Source organism: Aulostomus chinensis, chromosome 13 (genome assembly GCF_037954235.1).
Source record: "Aulostomus chinensis isolate RoL2024-O1b breed Wild chromosome 13, RoL_Achi_v1.0, whole genome shotgun sequence".
Taxonomy (NCBI): domain Eukaryota; kingdom Metazoa; phylum Chordata; class Actinopteri; order Syngnathiformes; family Aulostomidae; genus Aulostomus; species Aulostomus chinensis.
This window is the reverse complement of record NC_141332.1, coordinates 28,184,192-28,203,163: the sequence shown is the minus strand read 5'-3', so window position 1 is coordinate 28,203,163 and position 18,972 is coordinate 28,184,192. Positions and strand designations below refer to the sequence as shown.

General features: G+C 48.5%; 1 protein-coding gene across 4 annotated transcripts in view; it reads right to left on the bottom strand.

The window, feature by feature from the left end:
- Positions 1-403: 403 nt before the first annotated feature.
- LOC147251600 (transcription factor COE3) overlaps positions 404-18,972 on the bottom strand; it is a 150,235-nt gene continuing 131,666 nt past the window's right edge. For 2 of the 4 annotated variants that reach the window (XM_086222404.1, XM_086222405.1), the window contains exons 14-18: positions 14,262-14,327; positions 13,541-13,715; positions 10,111-10,296; positions 7,129-7,218; positions 404-4,618 (exon numbers count right to left, since the gene is read on the bottom strand). In XM_086222404.1, the coding sequence (XP_086078530.1) occupies positions 4,587-4,618; positions 7,129-7,218; positions 10,111-10,296; positions 13,541-13,715; positions 14,262-14,327 (549 nt within the window). In that variant the 3' untranslated portion in view covers positions 404-4,586. Of the gene's footprint in view, positions 4,619-7,128; positions 7,258-10,110; positions 10,297-13,540; positions 13,716-14,261; positions 14,328-18,972 lie in introns of all 4 variants that reach the window. The other 2 variants (XM_086222402.1, XM_086222406.1) reach the window with 2 other exon arrangements.

The following is an 18,972-nucleotide window of genomic DNA, read 5'->3' as shown; positions in this document are numbered from 1 at the left end:
CTGACTATAAGCCTGATCAACAAGGAGGTCTTAAGTCTGCTCTTAAACCTAGAGAGGGGGTCTGGGTCCTGGACTGAAACTGGGAGATGGTTCCACAGGAGGGGAGCCTGATAGCTGAAGGCTCTGGCTCCATTCTACTGCTAGAACTCTAGGAACCAACAGGAAAGCTGCATCGTAGGAGTGAAGGGTTCTTGCTGGATCATAGGCGAAGTGTTTGTTAGTTAGTAGTGTTTCCTCATTGCGACTCCAGTTTTCCTCTGCTGACAGTGCGCAGGACATTCATTCATCTTCTAATTGAGTCTTGCCATCCATGTTGCCTTCAGGCCACCTTCAGCCAGTCGCTCACCTGCAGCTCGGTCGCGTCCGCATTCACTCATGAGGCAGCAGACGTCAGTTTCAAGCCAAATGTATCTTTATTAGACCGTTTCTGTACAAAAGCACTGATCACAGGAAAAAAACATGCATGTATTTACAGCATGGCCGGCGGAACAGAAACCCTCCGTTTCTAAAGGATTTAATTAAACATTGTGCTTTGATATACTTTGATGATATACTTCATATTTCACAAAGATGCAGAACTTCTGCCTTCGTTCACATTGAAAAAGATTTAAAACCTTGTCTGGAAACCAGAACGCTGAACTCTTATGACCGTGACACTGAAGGATCGTTAGCAACGGCGCTGGAAGATGAGTGTCGATGCTCAGACGCGACACGGCGGCGTCTGGCTGCTGGAGTGCAGCGACTCGCACGTTCGTCCTGCTGGATTTGCATAAAGGTTGAATCTGTGGAAACGTCACCTTGCTGCTCGTCGCCGCCACAAAAACTTGTGATTCAGTGATTAAATGGACGTCAGAGGATTTATGTTTCTCTCAGAATAAAGTTCCTCCATGTTCAGCGGAGGACGATGCATTCAAGGTCGTGAAATGAACGGGGATCAATTTCTCCAGGACGGTTCAATCACTGTCGCCTGCTTCCCATCAAACAATCTGGCAGTCATTCAGTGGCGGTGGCGTGGAGAGAAACGGCAGAAACAAATTGGGTCGAAAACGTTGGTGCTCCTTTCTTGCCACTTGAAGTTAAAAACTTAAATGTAGAAACATATTTGGTAAAATATGCGTTTCATCCTCCGTTTTTTTTGTCCCGTGAGTGTCAAAATTGAGGATGATGAGTTTTTTCATTTCAATCAACCCTTTTTTACTGCGACACTTCAAAAAGCACCTGAATGGAAGCGTGGCTAATGCTAACGCTAACGCGCTCTGAGTTTGAATAGACTTTCAATTTCTAGTGTTTGCTCTTTCATGTCATCATAAAAGTTTTCTTGAAATTGCGAAGGACGGAATCTGCAGGCACAACTGTTCTTTTACCTCCTCAGTTCCGTCGTCATTCTTCACCTAAGTCTTTCAGCGCTGTGACGATTCAGATCTTAAAACTGTATTCACTGTTGTTTTCTCGTGATTATTACACTTGCGTGGACTCTTCAGATGTCATATATTTCATGGTTTTATGATAATAAATGTTTTTAAAGTGCAACATTTCCTCGAAACTGTGACGCCTGAGTCTCGCAGTTGTCAGGTGAGTCGGAGCAGGAGAGATGACGTCCATCTTGTTTCTGTAGCGAATGCAGTTCCCTTATGTTCCTTTGGGGGCACTGTTTGACACTACAGAATCAGCTTCTTTCACGTTTGATCTTTCTCCCTCAAACCAATTAGCTAACTGCTAGCGTAGCACTGTCCATTGATGAGTTTGATAGAGGAAAATCAAAGTTGTCAGTTGAACCGCAGAATCAATCAATCAATGACTTGAACAGAAACAACTGCACGTGTCACATGACCCATCGTCATGGCATCAGGCTCCACATTCTGCTCTTCTCCTCTCCAACGCTGCAGCTCTTCGGCGAGGAACACAAGCTAACGTTACAGAACAGTTGCATAAATGATCTGAGCTCAGAGCAATAAGGAGAACCATGGACATCCCGGTGACCCCCGACCTTTTCTGAGAGTTTGTAAATTGTGCAATCATCCTCGCCGACAAACACGAGGACCAGGAACGGCTCCAATGACACGATGGCTCGAAAACTGCCTCGAAACACCAAAACCACAAGACTGGCAGAGTCAAAGTAACAGTGGTGGAATATTTAAGTTCTGGAAAAGAAAATCTTCACATGACAAGGATTTTTCTCCCGTTTGAAAACGGTGAAAAAATGTATTGGTGCATATCCTTCTAGCGCTTTTTTTTAAAAACTTATAGCTTTTTAACATTTTTGCTAAGACGCATTTGCTCTCTTTAAGTGCCCCAACAAAAATAGTGCATTAAGAAATAACATGATTATACATTTCACAATAATACACGAAGGACGGGAAGAACCAGGAACACAAACGATGCTGTTTACAAAAAAGTTAAATATCGGAAAAAGCAGTTTTATACAAAAGTGATGAAAGCGTTTGTACGTCCTGCTTTTGAAAAACAGGGTGAACATGTCATGACTCTTTTTGTTTTTACAAAAGGGTTAATTCCTCTCACTTGATCACTCTTTTTACAATATCTAAAAGGTATTAAGACATCAAATGTGTGTACATTTATATTTGAGACTATCGTTCAGGCCTAAATCACAAAGAAACTCCAGAAACTTTATAAATACATAGAAAAGAAGCACAAGAACAAGAAGAACCTGGTACGTAGGTGATGCGACCACTGCCAACCAGAAGAGCTCTGCTGGGTCTGAAGCAGTCGACCGAATGAAAGGAAGCAAACACGTCACCTTTGTGTCTTTATTGTTCAACCAATCAGATTAATTGATTCATTCGATCTCTAGGAAACCTGCGTGTTGATGTGATCGCTCCAGCTCTGGTGGGCGGGGCTTTATTTGACAGATCTTTGTGATACCAGTGTCGGTTGTTCTGGCCTCAGAGTTTTTGATTTAACTTGATTGCACAATAAAGACACGGCAGTAACTTGGCAGGAAGTTGGAGAACAAGTGTCGCTCTGTTCTTCAGAAAATGTTCCTGTTATTTCCTCCACTTCAACGACGCGCGTGTTAAAGTAACGGAAGTGAAAGGAAAATGCTGGAAGAGGCGATCAGTTCTGGTTTCTGTGAAAAACCTCATCAAGTCCGTCTGACGGTTTTCAAACTTGAGATTTTTACTGCTTTCTGGACTTGGTCCGATTCAGGTTCTGTGTCCACCGAGAACTTCACTTCAAGCTCCAACTCACCAGAGTTTTTGCTTCAGAACGACTAACATCAAAGGAGCGCTCCGTCTCTGAGGTTTCAGCCTGAACAACCAACCCCCGCTGCTGGCCGACCGCCAGTCACCTGTTGTCCTCTGCTGATTTCAGACAAAATCGTCACCGCGGCGGCAAAGCAGGAGCTCTCATTCAGTTGAGCAGTGTGTCACGTTTTAGGGGAGCCGAGTCAACTCTCAACGACACGGACAGGTTACAAGCAACGGAGGAGAGATGAAAGAGACCGATCGCCACTGGCCCGCCTCCCACCGCCCTCCCACCGCCCTGGCATATGGTGTTGCATATGTCATAGGAATACAGCGCCGCAGCACCTGATCGGGTCTGGAGTGTCTGATGATCATGTGACTCCTTCTGAAGAAATTGCTGAGTCAACTTGATAAAGTGCAGAACAACTTCAGACCTGAAACTAAAAGTCTTCACGGCGACGGATGATGAGTCCGTTTATTGAGAGTCGATTCGACTGACTGTCTCTGCTGTTACCGGGGTAACCAATCTGGACAATCACAATCAGGACCAGTCGCGCAGAGGTAGTGTGACCCTGGTACTCTGGTTCTAGTTCTAGTGCCAGTTCAGAGAACGCTACACCAGCTCACAGGTCACTTGGTGTTCTCAGTTCTGAAGTTTCTCTAGAACTGGATTCTGAAGCGGTTCTCGGAAGAGGTCGGCAGAAAAGGAGCATCTCTGAGTTCAGTTCCGACTTCTGCCGAACTGACTGAGGTACAAACGGGATGAAGGTCGAAGCAGGGTTCCGCAGACTCGTCATCACGGCGGCCTGCAGAGACGCAAACCCACGTTTCTAACAACAATTTGTTATTCATTCTGGTGACCGGGATGGAAACCGATTGGTCGGTTCAGGTGACAACTTCATCCAATTCTCAGTGGCGTTGGTGTGAACAGAAGCTCTGGTGGACACGCCTCCTCCTGTCTCACAGTGGTTCAAACTGATCAGGGACCTGTCGAGTCCCTGCAGGCGACTTCTGAAGTCAAACCTGATCAACAACAACAACAACAATACTAACAACAGGAAGTACGGCAGACCCCACCCCCCTCCATCCCTCATGACCTATGACCCCCGCTGATGGAGCCTCTGCTGAGGATGTCTGGAAAGGCCTTTCCTGTTTCACTGAACAGTCCTGTAACCAATCCGAGGTGCAGTGACCTCATCGGCAGCCTGGTCACATGATCATCACAGCTGGTGGGAAACAAAAGCTTCTCGTGCGGTGATGGAGTCAGTCGGTCCAGCTGAGGGATGATGGGAAGGATTTCTCATATCTTGTGGCTTCTCAGGTAGGCGGGGCCATCATTTCTGGGGTATGGGGGGGTGGAGTCTGGCTGTATTTGGCAGCTCACATGGGCGGGACGATGAGACCCGCCATGGCTGGAAGACGAGCAGACAAACACAATCGGTCAGAATCAGCAGAAATTCACGTCTCATGAACGTCTGTCAAGTGGCGTCAGCTTGTCACTGCAGGGCGAAACTCATCAAGACTCAGCATCTGACACAACATTGCCGAGGTTGCCACCAGGTGGCCGACAGACGCCATGTTCAGCACGTCGCCTGTTGAAGGTCTAGTAAATGACCAGTTGAAGGATTTCTTTCATACTTGCAACATTCTCTCCCCTTATCAATCCAGCAACAGGAAACAACATCGCACAATGACAGCCACCCTCAGACTCACCAGCGATGTAATAGAACGGCTGGATCGGAAGAAATTGTGTACAGCTCTCTTTGTTGACCTTTCTGAGGCCTTCGACACAGTCGATCATTCTATTCTGAAGCGACGACTGCTTGACGTAGGGCTATCTGAGCAGGCCGTCAGCTGGTTTGATAAATACTTGTGCAATAGAAGACAATGTGTTTACTTTGAAGGCAGCTCATCCACACTGCTAAATGTTTCTACTGGTGTGCCTCAGGGCTCCGTTCCGGGCCCGATTTTGTTTGTTATTTACATAAATACGTTGGGCAGAAACATCCCAAATGCCAAATTTCATTTTTATGCTGATGACACAGTTACATACTGTTGTGGCTCCACTCTTGCTGAGGGCCTTGGCAACTTACAGACTGCTTTTAACCTTGTGGAAAGTCAGCTTATTGAATTAAGGGTTGTCTTAAACGCTGCCAAAACTAAACTGTTGATATTCTCCAGTGGTGGGGAAGGACCTGTGTCTCCTCCCAGCATTTTGTCATTACAAGGGTGTGAGACTGAACTTCTGTCCTGCTATAAGTGTCTCAGCATTTCATCGCTGATCGGCTTCCTTTTAAGCCACATGTCAAAAACCTGGTAAAAAAATTAAGACTGAAACTGGGATTCTTTTTCCGTCACAGATCTTTTTCTTTTTCTACCAGGAAAAAGTTGGTTGCGGCCACTTTCCTCCCTGTACTTGATTATGGTGACCTCTTATATGTTTATGCGCCTGCAAATTGTCTGCATTCTCTGGACACCGAGTATCATGGTGCCTTAAGGTTTGTCACTGGATGTAAAGCCCTCACTCACTTTATGTGCTCGAGTGGCGTGGCCACCTCTGGCAGCACGCCGCCTTGTACATTGGCATATTTTCATTTATAAGGCTGCCGTGGGTCTGCTCCCCCACTATTTATGTAATTATTTCTCCAAATCCCAAAGCGATTACCACTTGTGTTCTAACCAGTTTTATGTATTAAATGTGCCCAAAGTTAATCCTGACTTTGGTAAGCACTGCTCTAAATATGCTGCACCTGCTTGGAACTCTAAAGTTAAAGAGCTCATCAACCTTGGATCTTTGAAACTCGTGTGAGAGCAATTGGAGCAGCGTCATACCGCACTTGTTCTTCTTTTAATGGGATTACGGAGCCTTGGACCTGTTGCTTCTACTTTGTGGTGTATTCTATCTCTGTTGCTGTGTGATTTCTGTGTGTTTTGTAATTGTTGCAACTTTTCTATGCTGCTGTCTTGGCCAGGCTTCCCTTGAAAAAGTCATTGTGTCTGAACAGGACTGGCCAGGTTAAATAAAGACAATAAATAAATAAATTATGTGGTCTATTTCTGATCAAGAGTGTGATGAACTCGACCTGCTTGATGTCAAATCACAACAAACTTTATTCCTAAAGCCCAAGATCCCAACCTGTACATGGTGCGACGCTCTCTGACCCCAGACCCTGGAATCAGGAGACGAGAACGTCCCCAAAAAAAAATGTCTTCTCAGAGGAAAAAAGCGTGAAACTCCCAGATGTTTTATAGAACGAAGAACTGCTTCTTCGGTGCGTGGTGACTTGAATTGTGTGGAAGAGTGGAGACACACACATTTCCTGGTCCTTGTACATGATGTACATGTTTTGGATCATTAGAAACTGTATTTCTACTTTTGGATATTTCAGGTGTGTAAAAGTACAACTGTTGCCACGGCGATTAAACAGATGTTTTAGTTCAAGTTAAATAAAATAGAGACCATAAATAAATAAAGTCTTGTTTGCTGAGTGTAGATTTGTGGGCAGGACTTGCTGAAAACTGACCAATAGAGGCACATCTTACACCTTTCAGCATAAGTCCCGCCCACAAAATGCAGTTAAATTTAAAAGGAAACTTTTGGATTCTCATCTAACTTTTGTGGGAAGTTGTTTCAGTTGTTTCTTTGCTGATTCTCAAACTTTCAACACAGTTTGTAACATTTTGAACAAGCCTCCGTCCTTGACCCTTTATCTAAAAACCTAATGAAGACACTTTACGTGCTGAAGTGGAATCGAACATTCCCAGGCGTTATGGATCAACTTCGACCTGCGGGTGTACAAACCAGGTGTCAATGTGACAAGCGACGCTGGACGTCCTCGTCTGTCCAGATGGGACATGGACGAGGACAGCAGAGGACAGGGGTGCTGACAGGCAGGCGGGAGGAGGGGGGTGGGATGCTCACCCTGGAGGTTGCTGCCATTGGTGGTGGTGCAGGTGGGGGGCGGGGAGGTCTGTGGCCTCACGACGGGGGCGAAGGCGCTCTTCTGTTTGACTGTAGAAACCATATGGACAGGAGAGAATGAATAAGGGCCTACGGGAGCAGAGGAAGAAGAGAGGGAGAGGAGGAGGTGAGGACGGAGGAAGGGGTCCTGCAGGTAACGAGCAGACGGACAGAGGAGGTGAGTGGTTGGGCGGAGATGAGGCGGGACATGCAGGGGTGGGGGGATGGCTCCCTGCAGAGGAACAAACATGCGCCGACACACACGCCCGCCAAAGTTGATCCATAACTTGAAGGAAGATAAAACGCAAGCAGTGGTGGTGTCATCCACGCCAACCCCTAAGAGAGTGTGTGTGCTCGTGAATGTGTCAGGTGTGTGTGATCATCAACACACTTCCCGTATGTCCTAAACTGACCTCTGACACCAGATGAACATGTTCTCTCAGCTGAGCTTGTGCTGAAGTCATGAACACCAGAGAATGGCCACCTAACCGAGGAGGCGTAACAAATTTTGCTCCGCCCACAAAGATGTCATTCAGCGCTAGTTCAGGACGTTCCGGTCAGCATGTGTTAGCTCTTAGTACGAGCCTGTTGGGAGTCGAGCTACTTGGGATACCATGTGTATTCATACATGCCGGTGCCCATCAAACAGTTTTCCTGACACAGCAACATTTTGAGTTGTTTACATGGAGAGCGCCATGGCGAGCTTCTTATCTGGCAGCAAAAAACTCAACTTTGGGTAAAATTAGCCTTTTTACTCAGCCGCCACATCCTACATGTACAAGTGATGAACAACTACGATGGCCGCGTTCTGGAAATTCTGTTCTTGCCAAGATGGCGGGTTCTCACCAGTGACAACATTTTTCCATGCGGATACCTCGAATCGTTGCAACTTAAGTGTCACTGCCCCTCCAAAGCACTCGAAGGCCTTGTTTCCATACAGCCTGGTGTCACTGATTTGGATTATGCCCCCTAGTGTTCAAGGGAAGGAAAAACATTGCCTTACGATTGGCCAGTCACGCTCACAGTGAAATCACCACTTTGTCTGCTTTTAGACACCTAAAGATGTGGGATGTAAACATGGAACCCTTCAGAAACAGCATTAGCCTGTTAGCTCACTCCTGTTAGCTTGTTAGCTTGAGAAAACTTGTCCTTCTGAAATCCACAGGTAAAGTTCTTCAGACAAATTTCAGACCAAAATTAATCAAGGGTGGGCTTTGCAGAACAGAGAACAGGGAGGTTTCCAGAAGAATGAACAGACTGGAAGAACGCCAACGGAACAATGAGGAAGCAAACAGTCAATATTTGCACCAGAGAAACTAAAGCGTGATGCATGTCCTGACAAACACAGACGTTTTTGCATGCTGATGCCATCACCGTTGCCCTTAGTGAGTCAGGTGTAAACTCAGACTACTTAGAGATCATGTTGAAAGTAGCTGATGACATCATGGAACTTCCAACCACAACAAGTCATCTCCCTCAGCGATGGAAGCTTCAACATTTTTGCGACATTTTTAGGATCAGAAAGAATATAAAGTATGAGGTTTGTTTCCATGACAACTGCCTAACTGCCACCGAACCAGGAAGGTTGTTGTTGTTGATTATCTGGATTATTGAATGTAACATAGTCAAGCACTCAAGCTACTTGGCACCATCTTCCCGGGAATAGCGGAGATTCGGATGTTTTTCGAGCAGTGTTTTTGTCAAACCAGCTGGTGAGGATCATGTGACAGAACTGTTGGACCAGCTGCTGCTTCTGAACTTTATATTTCCCGAATTTATTATTTGCGAATATGTTAATGAGCTTGATAGGCAAATTCCTGGACAGACACAGGCCCGCAGTGTTGATGCTAAGCTAGGCTAACCAAGTAACTGCTCCTTTAAGAGCCTGGCTGAGGCTGATGGCGACGGCGCTGCAGCGTTAAAAGATGAGCAGTCAGATGAAATGTAGATGTGATTTCTTGGTTGGTGCCAGCAACCGTCAGGTTGCGGCGTCTTTCTTGGCTCATCCTGTTTGTTTCTCTCTCCAGCTGATGGTAATGGCGGCCGCCCAAAGCATGGAAGCATGAAGGATGCGGTGAGGATGTTAGTGGGTTAGTAGAGGGGGAGAGGATGAGGAGGGATGGAGGGGGGCAGTCAGGAGGTGATCAATGCATGGCGGTGTAACATTCAGAGCCTCAGCGGAGGGATAGCGCTGCTCAGCCAGGCGAGATGTGAGCCCACCTTTTGTTTACTCGCCAGGGACGACAGCATCACCTGGCACTGAGGCGCACTTTGAGCTGCTACCTTCTAAACGAGTCTCGCTGAGACTCACTGAGCTCTTTGATACACGAGCCAAAACAATGGAGGGCTCCCCGCGGGCGCGTTTCGACTTCGTCGGCCTCCAAAACACACCTGCGCCTTCTAAGCCGGCACTACGACTGCAGGCGTGTTCATCAGAGCCGAGCAGAAAGTTTGGACCCGCAGCTCCTGAAGCTCATCAACTCCTGCAGCTTCTCTCACTTTGATTATTCTTTCAGTCTGAACTGGTCCTGATAGGAGAACGCACCAATCAAACGCTCCGCTGACACCCCACCCGATTCAGGCCTCGCTGCATCAGACGGATGTGTTCAGACCAACATGAAGCGACTCGTTCATCCTGAGGCAGACGTGACACGAACCTTCATGTGTTCATTTGCTGAAGCTGATCTGAACTCATCATTTCATCCCTACACTCGTTCATGTAAGCGTTGGTTATTATTTCTTCTTGTAATTGTTATAATCTCCATGTCACCCCCCCCCCGCCCCCATTGGAGGAGAAGGCTGAATATTCATCGTTTGTGCTGACGTGTGTATGATCACATGTGTGTATGAACCCTGCAGGTCAAATATTGACGTTTGGTCTGAACACATCAGCGGCTTCATGACGCTCAGATGAGTTGACACAGAAACTGCACTTGGACTCACTTGCGTAAGCAGAGTTGGCGGTGGAGCCATTGAGGAAGCTGGGGGATCCCGGCACGCCGAGGTTGGTCATCCCTGCCGCTCCGTAGCCGTTCATGGTGGACGTGATGGTGTTGTAGTTGGACTGCTGAGGCGTGGAGCTTGGCACGTAGCCACGAGGAGACACACTGTTGGAGTTACGGGAGTAACCTGCAAGGAAGAAAGATGGCGCCATCAGGAGTCTTGAATGGACTAAAGGGTTAGGAATAAACTTTCCTGACCAATCAAGCAGCAGATGAGGTGGACAATGGAGAAACTATGGATTAAAAAGGCAGATTAAGAATCCAAGTTTTTTTCAGGCAGGAGAGAGACACTCAGAGCTGGTTGGGATCAGAGAGGGAAATAAAGACACATTCCTGTTGAACTACAAACACACCTCCTCCCTGACGTGACCGCTTCCTGTAGGACTACAAACACACCTCCTCCCTGACGTGACCGCTTCCTGTTGGACTACAAACACACCTCCTCCCTGACGTGACCGCTTCCTGTTGGACTACAAACACGCCTCCTCCCTGATGTGACCGCTTCCTGTAGGACACAAACACACCTCCTCCCTGACGTGACCGCTTCCTGTAGGACTACAAACACACCTCCTCCCTGACCTGACCGCTTCCTGTTGGACTACAAACACACCTCCTCCCTGACGTGACCGCTTCCTGTAGGACTACAAACACACCTCCTCCCTGACGTGACCGCTTCCTGTTGGACTACAAACACGCCTCCTCCCTGATGTGACCGCTTCCTGTAGGACACAAACACACCTCCTCCCTGACGTGACCGCTTCCTGTAGGACTACAAACACACCTCCTCCCTGACGTGACCGCTTCCTGTTGGACTACAAACACACCTCCTCCCTGACCTGACCGCTTCCTGTAGGACTACAAACACACCTCCTCCCTGACGTGACCGCTTCCTGTTGGACTACAAACACACCTCCTCCCTGACGTGACCGCTTCCTGTTGGACTACAAACACGCCTCCTCCCTGATGTGACCGCTTCCTGTAGGACACAAACACACCTCCTCCCTGACGTGACCGCTTCCTGTAGGACTACAAACACACCTCCTCCCTGACCTGACCGCTTCCTGTTGGACTACAAACACACCTCCTCCCTGACGTGACCGCTTCCTGTAGGACTACAAACACACCTCCTCCCTGACGTGACCGCTTCCTGTTGGACTACAAACACGCCTCCTCCCTGATGTGACCGCTTCCTGTAGGACACAAACACACCTCCTCACTGATGTGACCGCTTCCTGTTGGACAACAAACACGCCTCCTCCCTGATATGACCGCTTCCTGTTGGACTACAAACACGCCTCCTCCCTGATATGACCGCTTCCTGTTGGACTACAAACACGCCTCCTCCCTGACGTGACCGCTTCTTGTTGGACTACAAACACGCCTCCTCCCTGATGTGACCGCTTCCTGTTGGACTACAAACACGCCTCCTCCCTGATATGACCGCTTCCTGTTGGACTACAAACACGCCTCCTCCCTGATATGACCGCTTCCTGTTGGACTACAAACACGCCTCCTCCCTGACGTGACCGCTTCTTGTTGGACTACAAACACGCCTCCTCCCTGATGTGACCGCTTCCTGTTGGACTACAAACACGCCTCCTCCCTGATATGACCGCTTCCTGTTGGACTACAAACACGCCTCCTCCCTGATATGACCGCTTCCTGTTGGACTACAAACACGCCTCCTCCCTGATATGACCGCTTCCTGTTGGACTACAAACACGCCTCCTCCCTGACTCTCATCATATTCCTGCTGATGTTGATGGCTGAACACTCGAGATTGAAGTGATCTTCCTTTCTGTGACTAAAGCAATGACATCATCACAACTGTCCCCACCCCCATCTCGCTGCAGCGCTGTATGTACCTTAGCCCCTCCCCTCCTGTCACAACATGCATAGAATATCAATGTTCCCTTCAGCATTGAGCATGACCTTTGACCCTCTCATGAGGCTCCTGGGTTACCAACGACCTCCAGCCAACCGAGTGGCAAGTAGCACACTGCATGAGCACGGACACGGACACGCACAACCACTCACTCTCTCTCACACACACACACACACACACACACACACACACACACATTTCCTGGTTGGAGCCAACTCTATTCCCAGCAGGAGCAGCTGATGGAGCGCTGCCCAGGGACGAGGGCGAGGAGCCAGCGATGGGAAAGAGCAGTGAGAGAAGAAGCGGATCTCTTCACTCAATTAGAACCAGCGTTCCTCTACAAATGCCTCCATATTTGTTTTGGTGTGGAACAATGTTCCTGCTTGTCCTGGTCCACACCGGCGTGGGAACCTCCGCATCCTTCGACCTCACGCTCAAATGGAAACATGTGTTGGCTGCAGAGTGGAGGCGCAGCCGGGCAATTAGCTGCTTGAATGACGCCTTCACTTCTGCTGATACGTTGCTCTCAAACAGGCGAGCTGCAGGTGTCACCGCTGCACATGTGACTAATGGCGTCCTGAACTTTAACGATAACATTTACAGTCGACTGAAACACAGAAATAAAATTAAATGAGTTTGAGTGTTGAGACATAAACTCAACTAACCTGCGTTAAGAGGTGGCCTTGAGGACTCAAGCGCTGCCCTGTCACTCAGGACTCAAATTACTCTGGTGCGCTGGCGGTCTGAGCATGCTCCGTAGGTGCCACTGAGTGTCAGGAAGGAACCATCACAGCAGGTAAAACTAGGCATTTCTGGTCAGACGACTCAGTTTTTCTTGAAGTGTCTTTACGTTTCAGGCGGCTGGCGGAACCTCCTGGAGGCCGTCCAGCAGTAACTATGGCAATGACAGTAACCTGTGTGTCCCTGATCTTTAAGTCTCTGAAATCAAGTTTCAAGTTTTTAAGTGAAGTTCAATGCAGCAGCGCCACTGCAAAGGTCACTGCCTCCGCCTCTTCCTCCCATCAGCTGTCAGAGGGACAAACTCCGGAGGAACCAGCTGAGTCGGCAGGAAGACGGCGAGATGCTGAGCTGTAAATGACCGGCCTCATCTGTCTAATTGGACCCGTAACGCGCTGATGTCACTCACGTCTTCACCGTGGCGGTTCGTCCTTCTTGAATGTTCTGATGCACGAAAACTACCTGAGTCTGACTGGTTTCCCATGACCTCATGGCCTTGTTAGGTGTTTGCTTGCGGCCTGATGTGGAAAGCAGACGCGGTTTGCTGGGGAGGGGGGGGGCGCGCCACTGTAACTACTTCCTGTCAACACACATTTCCTGCTGGAGCCAAACCCAGAGAGGAAACATGGAGTTTCATGTTTCTGGTTGTAAGTGGCACACACACACACACACACACACACACACACAGACCTGCAGATATTATAATCTGAAAACCAAGAAGGGTGGGTGGGTGGTGGCGAGCGCTCACCCTGGTCGGCCTGCGAGGCCTCCGAGATGTTGACGGCGAGCTGGCTGCTGAACGAGTTGACGCCCATCATCCCTGAGTGGGCGGCCGAGCCGGTGAGAGACGGCAGCTGGTTGTGGCTGCGAGGGACGCTGTAGAGCGCCTCGGTGAGGTCGGCCGCTCGCTTCAGGATGATCTCCTGCAGGACGAGAGGCAGCGAGGTGAATCGGGACTGTGAGTTCTGTCCTCATGTCTCCCAGCTGCAAGCTAACTGATCTGAGTTCAGCTCAGGTTCCATCATACAGAAACAGACATACAGAGCTCAGCAGAGGAATGAAACAGGCGCCAGTCTCCTGGTCGCAGGTCAGCGTTCGTCCAATCGCTGGTGAAACTGATGATTCAGAAGGACCCTACAAGCTCAGAACCGAGCCGGACCAACACCAAGAGTAAGAACTTTTATTCTTAGGGTCCCTGGGGAGGCAAAGGAATTTCACTTCTGCTTTTGATTCGATTCAAAAATTTAAAGTTGTTCAACAATTTCTATTGTGAGGCCTGTAAATAGAAAAATCAGTAACTGGGGGAAAGAGAAATTCACAGCTTCTCCCACTCCTGAACCCCCAGTCACAGTGGGGGGGCAGCAGGCGGTGGGACTTTTGGGATAACCAATCAGTGCCAAGGCAGCACGGGAACCTCCCTCAGCTGGGACCCTCCTGGCCGGGCAGTGAAGGTCAAAGGTGAAACTCACCTGGTTGTTGTGGGGCATCCCGTAGAGCGCCTCCACCAGGTCCGCCGCTCGCTTCAACAGCACTTCCTGTTTAGAAAAGATGTCAGTGTCATTCCCCCTGTCTTGATTTTCACTTTAGTGAACAAAGTCAGTGCAACTGGTGACAGGAGTCTTTGACTGGAGCTCATGACAGAAGTGTTGATGGTGATTAACGGTTACAGATCATTTCGACGGTCGATGAGGCCGCAGCATCGGACACGGTTTCAGGTGAGTTTCTAACAAGATGGCGTCTCATTAGTACCGTGGAGGTTCATCACTGATGGTGAGACCTCGTCAACAAGGTCACAGAGGAAACGTGAAAATCCGCTGTTCTCGCAGGCCAGTAAACAAGAGACCAAAATGTGTCACCATGGAAACCAGATATAAACATGTTGGTGGAAATGTAATGAGTCACATGCTCCGAGAAATCAGATGTTTCCAAGACATGAAGTCTGAACCGTCCCTGAGCAACTTCATGGGAGCGTCACGTCAGTAGGAACCAATCAGCTGCCAGAAGGACCATGAGTCTCTGGGTTACCCTTACCCTAACCACACACTCTCTCTCTCTCTCTCACACACACACACACACACACACACACACTTTCTTCTTTCCTATCAGGCTACAGGAGTGGAGGCATCTAATCTGAGTGGTGGCAGGTTGCCATGGTGATGGCTGTTTATAAGAATAATGAGATGCATAAACAAATAAACACGTACAAGAGACGAGAAGGACAGATGAGAGGAGGAGTGAAGGAATGCCAAATGGAAAGGTGGAGATAAAAAAGAAGACAATGACGATGGAGGAAGGAAGTGAAGGACTCAGAAAAGGACATGAAAAAGAAAAATGAATAAAAAGAAAAAGACGGAAGAAAGTAAAAGAAAAGAGAAATAATGAGAGACAATCCAGAAAAAAGGAGAGGTGACGAGTGGGGGAGAGACTAGAGTGTGAATGAAGGAGTGTTAACACACACACACACACACACACACACACACACACACACACACACACACACACACACAGGCAAGTGTGAGGATGATCAGCTGATGGGGGGTGTCCCTGAGGGGCAGCAGTGGGGAGGTGGAGGCCTCTGCTGGAGCTCCCGCTGGTATTACAGCCAGAGAAGAAGAGGAGGAAGAGGTGTGAGAAGAAGAATGAGACAAAATGGAAACTGGAGGAGGAGAAGAGACGGAAGAAGGTGGAAACACACAGATGCTGTCTAGTGAGTGTGTGTGAACCTGTGAGTGTGTGTGTGTGAACCTGTGTGTGTGAGTGAACCTGTGAGTGTGTGTGTGTGAACCTGTGTGTGTGAGTGTGTGAACCTGTGTGTGTGAGTGTGTGAACCTGTGTGTGTGAGTGAACCTGTGTGTGTGTGTGAACCTGTGTGTGTAAGTGTGTGAACCTGTGTGTGTGAGTGAACCTGTGTGTGTGTGTGAACCTGTGAGTGTGTGTGTGTGAACCTGTGTGTGTGTGAACCTGTGTGTGTGAGTGTGTGAACCTGTGTGTGTGAGTGAACCTGTGTGTGTGTGTGAACCTGTGGGTGTGTGTGTGTGAACCTGTGTGTGTGAGTGTGTGAACCTGTGTGTGTGAGTGAACCTGTGTGTGTGAGTGTGTGAACCTGTGTGTGTGTGTGAACCTGTGAGTGTGTGTGTGAACCTGTGTGTGTGAGTGAACGTGTGTGTGTGTGTGAACCTGTGAGTGTGTGTGTGTGAACCTGTGTGTGTGTGAACCTGTGTGTGTGAGTGTGTGAACCTGTGTGTGTGAGTGAACCTGTGTGTGTGTGTGAACCTGTGGGTGTGTGTGTGTGAACCTGTGTGTGTGAGTGTGTGAACCTGTGTGTGTGAGTGAACCTGTGTGTGTGTGTGTGAACCTGTGAGTGTGTGTGTGAACCTGTGTGTGTGAGTGAACGTGTGTGTGTGTGTGAACCTGTGAGTGTGTGTGTGTGAACCTGTGTGTGTGAGTGTGTGGACATGTGTGTGTGAGTGAACCTGTGTGTGTGTGTGTGAACCTGTGAGTGTGTGTGTGTGAACCTGTGTGTGTGAGTGAACCTGTGTGTGTGTGTGAACCTGTGAGTGTGTGTGTGAACCTGTGTGTGTGAGTGAACCTGTGTGTGTGTGTGAACCTGTGAGTGTGTGTGTGAACCTGTGTGTGTGTGTGTGTGAACCTGTGTGTGTGTGTGAACCTGTGAGTGTGTGTGTGAACCTGTGAGTGTGTGTGAGTGAACCTGTGTGAGTGAAACTGTGTGTGTGTGTGAGTGAACCTGTGTGTGTGAGTGAACCTGTGAGTGTGTGTGTGTGAACCTGTGTGTGTGTGAACCTGTGTGTGTGAGTGTGTGAACCTGTGTGTGTGAGTGAACCTGTGTGTGTGTGTGAACCTGTGGGTGTGTGTGTGTGAACCTGTGTGTGTGAGTGTGTGAACCTGTGTGTGTGAGTGAACCTGTGTGTGTGTGTGTGAACCTGTGAGTGTGTGTGTGAACCTGTGTGTGTGAGTGAACGTGTGTGTGTGTGTGAACCTGTGAGTGTGTGTGTGTGAACCTGTGTGTGTGAGTGTGTGGACATGTGTGTGTGAGTGAACCTGTGTGTGTGTGTGTGAACCTGTGAGTGTGTGTGTGTGAACCTGTGTGTGTGAGTGAACCTGTGTGTGTGTGTGAACCTGTGAGTGTGTGTGTGAACCTGTGTGTGTGAGTGAACCTGTGTGTGTGTGTGAACCTGTGAGTGTGTGTGTGAACCTGTGTGTGTGTGTGTGTGAACCTGTGTGTGTGTGTGAACCTGTGAGTGTGTGTGTGAACCTGTGAGTGTGTGTGAGTGAACCTGTGTGAGTGAAACTGTGTGTGTGTGAGTGAACCTGTGTGTGTGAATGAACCTGTGTGTGTGTGTGTGAACCTGTGTGTGTGAGTGAACCTGTGTGTGTGTGAACCTGTGAGTGTGTGTGTGTGAACCTGTGAGTGTGTGTGTGTGAACCTGTGAGTGTGAGTGAACCTGTGAGTGTGTGTGAGTGAACCTGTGTGAGTGAAACTGTGTGTGTGTGAGTGAACCTGTGTGTGTGAGTGAACCTGTGTGTGTGAGTGAAACTGTGTGTGTGAGTGAACCTGTGTGTGTGAGTGAAACTGTGTGTGTGAGTGAACCTGTGTGTGTGTGAGTGAACCTGTGTGTGTGAGTGAAACTGTGTGTGTGAGTGAACCTGTGTGTGTGAGTGAAACTGTGTGTGTGAGTGAACCTGTGTGAGTGAACCTGTGTGAGTGAACCTGTGTGTGTGTGAGTGAACCTGTGTGTGTGAGTGAACCTGTGTAAGTGAACCTGTGTGTGTGTGAGTGAACCTGTGTGAGTGAAACTGTGTGTGTCTGAGTGAACCTGTGTGAGTGAAACTGTGTGTGTGTGAGTGAACCTGTGTGAGTGAAACTGTGTGTGTGTGAGTGAACCTGCGTGTGTGTGTGTGTGAGTGAACCTGTGTGTGTGTGTGTGTGAGTGAACCTGTGTGTGTGTGTGTGTGTGTGTGAGTGAACCTGTGTGTGTGTGTGTGTGAGTGAACCTGTGTGTGTGTGTGTGTGTGTGAGTGAACCTGTGTGTGTGAGTGAACCTGTGTGAGTGAAACTGTGTGTGTGTGAGTGAACCTGTGTGTGTGAGTGAACCTGTGTAAGTGAACCTGTGTGTGTGTGTGAACCTGCGTGAGTGAACCTGTGTGAGTGAAACTGTGTGTGTGTGAGTGAACCTGCGTGTGTGTGTGAGTGAACCTGTGTGTGTGTGTGTGTGTGTGTGTGAGTGAACCTGTGTGTGTGTGTGTGTGTGTGTGTGTGTGTGTGTGTGTGAGTGAACCTGTGTGTGTGGGTGAACCTGTGTATGTGAAACTGTGTGAGTGAAACTGTGTATGTGTGAGTGAACCTGTGTGTGTGTGTGTGTGTGTGAGTGAACCTGTGTGTGTGTGAGTGAACCTGTGTATGTGAAACTGTGTGAGTGAAACTGTGTATGTGTGAGTGAACCTGTGTGTGTGTGTGTGTGTGTGTGAGTGAACCTGTGAGTGTTTGAGTGAACCTGTGTGTGTGTGAGTACACCTGTGTGTGTGTGAGTGAACCTGTGTGTGTGTGAGTGAAACTGTGAGTGTGTGAGTGAAACTGTGAGTGTGTGAGTGAACCTGTGTGTGTGTGAGTGAAACTGTGTGTGTGTGAGTGAACCTGTGTGTGTGAGTGAACCTGTGTGTGTGTGAGTGAACCTGTGTGTGTGTGAGTGAACCTGTGTGTGTGTGAGTGAAACTGTGAGTGTGTGAGTGAACCTGTGTGTGTGTGAGTGAAACTGTGAGTGTGTGAGTGAAACTGTGAGTGTGTGAGTGAACCTGTGTGTGTGTGAGTGAAACTGTGAGTGTGTGAGTGAACCTGTGTGTGTGTGAGTGAAACTGTGAGTGTGTGAGTGAACCTGTGTGTGTGTGAGTGAACCTGTGTGTGTGTGAGTGAAACTGTGTGTGTGTGAGTGAACCTGTGTGTGTGAGTGAACCTGTGTGTGTGTGAGTGAACCTGTGTGTGTGAGTGAACCTGTGTGTGTGAGTGAAACTGTGAGTGTGTGAGTGAACCTGTGTGTGTGTGTGTGAGTGAACCTGTGTGTGTGTGTGTGTGAGTGAACCTGTGTGTGTGTGTGTGTGAGTGAACCTGTGTGTATGTGTGTGTGAGTGAACTTGTGTGTGTGTGTGTGTGTGTGTGTGTGTGTG